Source organism: Etheostoma spectabile, chromosome 2 (assembly GCF_008692095.1).
Source record: "Etheostoma spectabile isolate EspeVRDwgs_2016 chromosome 2, UIUC_Espe_1.0, whole genome shotgun sequence".
Lineage (NCBI taxonomy): Eukaryota > Metazoa > Chordata > Actinopteri > Perciformes > Percidae > Etheostoma > Etheostoma spectabile.
The window spans coordinates 31890278-31897950 of record NC_045734.1 but is presented as its reverse complement, the minus strand read 5'-3'; the positions used below and the strand labels follow the sequence as shown (position 1 = coordinate 31897950).

General features: G+C 42.1%; 1 protein-coding gene across 1 annotated transcript; it reads left to right on the top strand.

Annotated features, from left to right (window-relative positions):
- Positions 1–5729: 5729 nt before the first annotated feature.
- Positions 5730–6675, top strand: LOC116704381 (olfactory receptor 52A5-like). Its single transcript, XM_032539819.1, has one exon. The coding sequence runs from the start codon at positions 5927–5929 to the stop codon at positions 6668–6670; it is 744 nt and encodes a 247-aa protein (XP_032395710.1). The 5' UTR covers positions 5730–5926; the 3' UTR covers positions 6671–6675.
- The last annotated feature ends 998 nt before the right edge of the window (positions 6676–7673 follow it).

The following is a 7673-nucleotide window of genomic DNA, read 5'->3' as shown; positions in this document are numbered from 1 at the left end:
ACGTGGGTATAAAAAGGTCAGTGTCACCTTAATTAAATGTACAAGCAACCTAACATTTGTCATTGAACAAACTTCAACAAGGGAAGAGATGTATCCAGGTTAACAAGGCTCACAAATAACAGAGGTTAAAATGTCCTTTTTCCATAAGCACAAACTTTGCAATAGCTGAGTAAATCAATACACATATCAGCCAAATGAAAATATGGTGTTCTGTAAGTCCTCTGTTTTGTCCAGCTGATGCAGTCAGAAAGTTATTCAGAAGTCTTTGCATCAGTGTGTGTGAACTTAGCTTATGAATAATACCCAGCACCCTCCCCTGACCACAGCAGACTGAGGCCACTGATGAACTTTAATCCTGTTTTGCTGTCACATTGAGAGCAGCAACCTGTACACACAGGGTCAGAAGGGAGGTGTGTGTGTGTGTGTGTGTGTGTGTGTGTGTGTGTGTGTGTGTGTGTGTGTGTGTGTGTGTGTGTGTGTGTGTGTGTGTGTGTGTGTGTGAGTGTTGGTATTGCAGTGTGTTGTATTGCTACAGCTGAGACCAGACTGGTAAGGCAGAGGAGATATTCTTGCTTTTTAACCAAAACATTCACATAGACAATCTGCTGCATTGTAAATTAAATTGCTCACATATTTGCACATGTACCGCGCTTGCTACAGGAGGATTCCACTTGACGGCACACCAGAGAACTCAGACCAGATTTGCCTGATGTAAATAAAAACATGGTGACAACTTCAGGAAGAGTATTATATTTGTGACAAGTGGGGGCTCGTCCAAAACTGTCACAAACCGGTCCAAAGCATGTGATAGAGAGGAGAAACTATTCAGCTTTAAGTACTAATTAAGTGTTCTTTGCTAAACAAAGAAGATAACTAGTTACAAAATAATAAGTTGTTGTGATACATGGAATCAGTGGTAAGTTTGGTGTATAGACAGGTGAAGAATGTGTGTATTAATTTTGACTGCAACAAAAATGGTAAAACAAACCCAAATCAGAGAGACAGACAATGAGACAGGGCTGGTGGATATCAACTAGGTAAAGGCCTTGATTGAGGAATACATAGGTGTCAGTCTATTACCTGATTGACCCTCCTAGACTACAGGCTCCTGATGGAGGAGGCCAATGAAGTCACAGCAGGCAGAAAGGGAGGGTTCATAATAGTTGCTGTTTAAAAATCTTGAGGATACGGGAAACGTGCAAGAACCTTCTTTCAAGAAGATTTAGATGGTGCACTAAGGCAGGTCTGCATGGTTATTCCAGGAAATGATTGTTAAGGTTCACAAAGAATATATACATGACATTTACTATCTAACTGGGACGTTATGGGACCTATTGGCGGGAACTGCTTTGGACAAAATACACAAGGCAATTAACTGGTAAGAGATAATAAGGTTTAACCATGTATCAGCTAATTTAAATAGCTCACGTAACTGTGTCAACAGTTAATTTGATATTTAATGTGGTCTTTTCTTTTGTGGTGTCCAAATGTTCCACCAAAAAAAAGCTGCCCAAGACCATTGTCATTGTTTTAAAGAAAAATATAAAAACATATTTACTTCTATCCAAGAATGTAGCTGTTGTGTAGCCAGACCTTATTTTGCAGCACTGTGGAGATATGTCTGGCAATATGGTTACGCAACAAAGGCATTTTGGTTAAGGTTAGAGAACGACTGTCATTGTGGGTTGGCAGACGCAACCTAAAGGACAATTCCAACGCAAATTACCCTGGCTGTTAATAACATATGTGTACCGAGTTACATTACTGTAAAGAACCCCACTCCCATTTCTCCTCTGCTTTTGAACTAATTCAAACTGCCACAGTCTTCACTAAGCTAGAACTCAGAAATGCTTATCCCCTCATCAGAGAAGGAGACGAGTGGAAGACACACCAAGTGGACATTATGAGGACCTTGTCATGCCTTTTGTACTTTGTAATGCTCCAGTGGTATTTCAGACATTTGAGAATGATGTTTTGGGGGAGTTTTTTTTAATGTTTTTGTGTTTATGTACCTCAACAATATTTTGATTTTCTCACCAGTTACTCATGAAGTTTATATACTTCAGGTCCTTCTGAAGCTGTTGGAAAACCATCTGTCTGTATGTATGTCAAAGCTGTAAAATGGGACTTTCTTACAGCTACTATCTTCTTCCTGTGCTCCCTCATCTCTGCTAACCAGGTGCACGTGGACTCTGTTAGGTCAGTGCTGTTCCAAACAGCAGGAAAAAGGTACAGCAATTCCTGGCCACATCCCTGCATGCACTCACCTTTTCCAAAATATAATTTCCGTGTACCCTCCAGGCCGAAAAAGCTTTCCGGTGCCTAAAGGAACGTTTCACCACGGCGCAGGTACTCACTGTTCCTTATCCACAATGTGAGTTTGTAGATGAGGTTAATCCATCCAATGAGAGCATGTTAAAGTGGGTGTGGATTCACCACTTACACGAATGTGAGCAACTTCAAGTGTTTTGGCCTTTTACACAATGAATATGAAATTTGCTATTGCCATTCACCACAGACAGATCTTTGACTTTCGGCCGAACCCTCCTTTCCAGCACCTTGGAGTAGACTTTACCAGGTAGGTTGAGAAGTGTGATATTCCTGTAATTGGCACACACCCTCTGGTCCCCGATGTTTTAAGAGGGGAACCACCACCCTGGTCTGCCACTCCTTCGGCACTGTCCCAGACTTCCACACAATGTTAAAGAGGCGTGTTAACCAAGACACCTCCTCTGCACCCAGAGCTTTCAGCATTTCTGGACGGATCTCATCAATCCCTGGAGCCTTGCCGCTGTGGAGTTGTTTGACTACCTCAGCAACCTCCACCAGGGAAATTGTGACAATCCCCCATCATCCTCCTGCTCTGCCTCTACCACAAAGGACGTGTCAGCTGTATTTAGGAGTTCCTCAAAGTTCTTCCACCACTCTATTACCTCCTCAGTTGAGGTCAACAACGTCCTATCCTTACTCTATACAGCTTGGATGATTCCTCGCTTCCCCCTCCTGAGGTGGCAGAGGGTTTTCCAGAAGCACCTTGGTGGCGACCGAAAGTACATCTCCACGTCTTTTCCAAACTTCTACCATACCTGCTGCTTTGCCTCTGTCACGGCAGAGGATGCCGCCCTTTGGGCCTGTAGGTGCCTTGTAACAGCCTCTGGAGTCCTCTGGGATAACATGTCCCGGAAAAACTCCTGCTTCAGTCAGTCGGCTTCCCTGACCACTGGTGTCCACCAGGGTGTTCGTGGGTTACTGCCCTTTGAGGCACCTAAGACCCTTAGACCACAGCTCCCCGCCGCAGCTTCAGTAATGGAAACTTTGAACATTGTCCACTCAGGTTCAATGCCCCAGCCTCCAAAGGGATGCACAAAAAGCTCCACCGGAGACTCAAGTTGAAAGTGCGTCGGACAAGGGCCTCCTCCAGATGTCCCCAATTAACCGACACTACCCGTGTGGGCTTCCCAGGTCTGTCCAGAGTCGTCCCCCATCCCCTGACCCAACTCACCACTAAAATCTATCTTTGACCTTTGGCCTAGGGTGCTCTGGTACCACGGATACTTGTGAGCATCCTTAAGTTCGAACATGGTGTTTGTCATGACTAGCACAGAAGTCCAACAACAGACCACCACTCTGGTTTAGACCACGGAGGCTGTTCCTCCCAATCACGCCTCTCCAAGTATCTCCATCATTGCCCACGTGTGTGTTGAAGCCCCCCAGCAGAACTATGGAGTCCCCTACTGGAGCCCCATACAGGACTCCATTCAAGGTCTCCAAGAAGGCCGAAAACTCTGAACTCTTGTTTGGTGCATGTGCGCAAACAGCAGTCAGAGTCCCCCCCCCCATGACCCGCGGGTATAGGGAGGCGAACCTCTCGTCCACCGGTGTAAACTCCAACACGGCGGCGCTCAGCAGGGTGCTTGTGAGTATCCACACACCCGCCCTGCGCATTACACCCGGGGCAACTCCGGAATAGGACAGAGTCCAACCACTATCCAGGAGTATGTTTACAACCCGAACCCAGCGGTTCCTCCCCCAGGTGGTGGAGACATGGGATTGAGAGAAGGGTGCCACATAGCTTTTTCGGGCTGTGCCCGACCGGGCTCCGTGGCAAACTCTCGTATTTCCTCTCGCTCGCTGACAAGCCCTCCGTCTGGGCCTGGCGAAAGTTGGGGGCCCCGGGCCTCCTCCGGGCAGGGTCCCTCCCTCTCTGCCTCGCTTACTCATAGGGTTTTTGAACCATTCTTTGTCTGGCCCCTCACCTGAGTGGTCTGAACCAGCCCGTCTCAGCTCAACTCAAGCCAGCTGATGGTGTGTTACAGGGTATCCTGTTGCATTGCTTAGGCAACCGCTCCACCCTGTGGGGCAATTAGTTATGTAAAATGTAACAGGAAATCAGCAGTGTTGTGTGCTACCTGTGTGCTTGTCAGTTGTGCATTATGTCAATACATTGATCTTAATACACACTTTGTATAGATTTAGACTTCTCTTTATTGATCCTTTTGGGATGACTCCCGCGAGAAAATGTAAAGTTTCAGCAGCAGTTTTAGCAAGAAAAATGAAATAAAAAGAAATAAAAAATAGATAAAAAAGACAGTATAAAGACAACAAAATAACAATAATGACAACAATAAGAACATTCGTCAAATAAACAAAGGAAGGAATCGATGGCTTGTAGCGCCTCAGATTCTCCGCTAGCTCGGCCTTCTGCTTAGCCCCGGCCTTGCAGCCCCTGGGTCTCCTCCTCAGCTCCGTTGGGATAGGGTGCCGTATCCCGGCACGTCCCTTTGTGTGCAGAGCCAGCAATTCCTCTCTTGAGTAAGTGAGAAAGCTGGCGGCTGGTTGCATTTTAATGTTGGAAATATCCATAGGATGAATAGAAAACACACTATCTTCTCAAGAAGCGTTAAAAAAGATAGAAAAAATAGGTTTAAATAAGTAAAAAGAGCTAAAAACTGGAGAGCTACTGGAGAGACATCCTTCTGCCACAGCGCCAACACTATAGCGTCCTTATTCACCAACTTGCAACATGTCAATGGGATGTCAGTTGTTTTAACAACAAGCGCTCGCAAGTCCAGAACAGTATATGGTGATGCTAGCTAGAGAGTGACTTAAGAGAGCCAGCGGTGTTTAAACACATCAGTGAGTTAGAGAAATAAAATGTTTTATCACTAGAAATGCAGCTGTAGTAAGAATCTCACTATCACTAACGGTACCCACATTAATATTTAGATGCAACAAATGATATCCAGTTACAAAAAGACTAAAAGTCGGAACTTAGAACAAAAGTACAAAGAGTCATTGCTATGAGGATGATACACTGTCTGGTCATGTCTTAGTGGTGTAAACTGGCTCGTTTCAGAACATCGCAGACTGCTGCGTTGCAAGTAGTAGCAAAATTCAACGCATCACTTTGAAAATCTTTGATCCGAACAGGTCCTAAGAGTTTAATTCTTAATATGACAGAGTGATGTAATCTGAGCAAACAAAGTTTAACAACATGTATGAGTTCAGGCCTCTAGAGTCTGATCAAGTTGTTTACATGTTAGTAGCTTTTCCTTTGGATAAATTAATGAGATCCATGGAGGCTGATGCAGTCTGATAAAAACCTCAAACAGGTCCCAGATCCAGTTCTGTGTTTGCCGGACCACACCAGTGTGTATCAAGGTCAGGTACTGATGACTGGATGAGACAATCTCAGGTTATATCAGACTTCTAGTAATATACCTGTTTTATTCATTAACATTTTGTTTCAGACGATCTTAATGGATAATGTATTTAATGTAACATATATAACTTTTGATGGACATGTGGAAGTGCAGAAATACAGATATCTTTATTTTGTGATCATGTTTACAGCATATATTCTTATAATTTGCAGTAATTCTACCATTGTGTGCATCATAGTGATGAACAAATCCCTCATGAGCCGATGTACATTTTCATTGCAGCTTTGTTAATCAACTCTGTTCTTTACAGCACTGCTATCTACCCAAAGCTTTTGATTGACTTTTTATCTGAACGACAGATCATATCTTATTCAGCCTGTCTCTTTCAGTGGTTTATAAGTTACACTCTAGCCTGTTCAGAATACTTCCTGTTGTCAGTCATGGCCTATGATAGATATGTGTCTATATGTAAACCTCTACAATATCACACTATAATGAGAAAAACAACTGTTAATATTCTCCTGATTTTAGCTTGGCTTCTGCCTGCTTGTCAGTTTTCAGTGGGACTGTTACTGATTGCTTATAAAAAACTCTGTTACTTTATTTTGAAAGGAATAATTTGCAACAGCACAGTTCAGAAACTCCACTGTGTTCCTTCAACAGTCTACAATATATATGGATTGATTCTTTTTGTAGGATATGTACCTCTCCCTGTACTCTTCATACTCTTTACATACACCAGGATATTTATAATAACCTATCGAAGTAGTAGAGAAGTCAGGAGAAAAGCTGCACAGACCTGTTTACCTCATCTGTTGGTTCTGATCAACTTTTCCTGTCTGAGTACATATGATGTACTTCTAGCTCGACTGAACACTAATTTTTCCCAAATTGTTTATTTAATAATGTCTTTACAAATGATTTTGTGTCATCCTCTCTTTAATCCGATCATATATGGACTGAAAATGAAAGAAATTTATAAACACCTCAAGAGGTTGTTCAGTTGAGACAAATTAAATATATCCACTGTTTTACACTAATTACAACATAATAATAAAAGGATTATTGGAAAGTATTTAAAGATTTGTTTCTTATAGACTTAAAGATAATAAAAAGCATTGCATTAAAGCATTAAATGACATTTTAACAACATCTTATTTTTTATCTTATTATGTAATCACAAAATGCAAACTGAAGTTTCTGTGTTAAAATTAAATGTTGTTACCATTGTGGACAATTTTATCAGTATTTTCTGTTTCAGGAACCTAGAACATGAGTGCAACTTGTATTTAGTGTCTGATTTAGCAAAATAAAGTACGTAAGGAGTTATAATTGTAATGAGTTTTTTTTCATAGCGGAGAAAGAACAATTAAAAAGATACCATATTATTTTTGCTGTGATATGTTTTATTCATTATCACTATTTGTAGACTATAGATTACCTGGTGACTAACAAGAAAACCAGCCCTGTGAGGTTTCTAACAGCCTTAGTTGTATTTTGTAAATCGTGAACTGCAGAACTGATTTTGGATTCATGGAAGTGTTTATATTCTTGGACTTTTTGACATTATTGTTATTTCCCTTTAGAAGCACACAGCCGTCCATGGAGGTGTGGATCTCCTCTTGAATATCCTCTCCCAGGGTTTTTCCTTTGTTTTCCTAAGCAGGGCTGGGAATTCATTATGACTGTCAGCCTGGAAAAACTATGGAGACGCTCACCCTAACAGAAACCAAGTAACACTTCTAAAATCAGTTTTAAACAACAAAAGACGATATAATACTATCTATGATGTCTTGCCTTCCCTCCAAAAAAACAGACTCCAACAGCATACCAACACATCCTAGAGGGCTCCAAGACCGGTTTCAGCAGCCGCTTGTTCGACTGTGACCTGTGACCATTTGCTGAATGTCGCCCCCCCCCCCCTTCATGTATTCAACTGTCCTATAGAGATAAAGTCTTAAAATGCCCAAAAAATAAATTGTCAAAATAAAAAGATTAACAAATTGTATT

Excerpts from the sequence above, each read along its gene's own strand:
- LOC116704381 (XM_032539819.1), top strand. The coding sequence starts at position 5,927 with ATGTACATTTTCATTGCAGCTTTGTTAATCAACTCTGTTCTTTACAGC.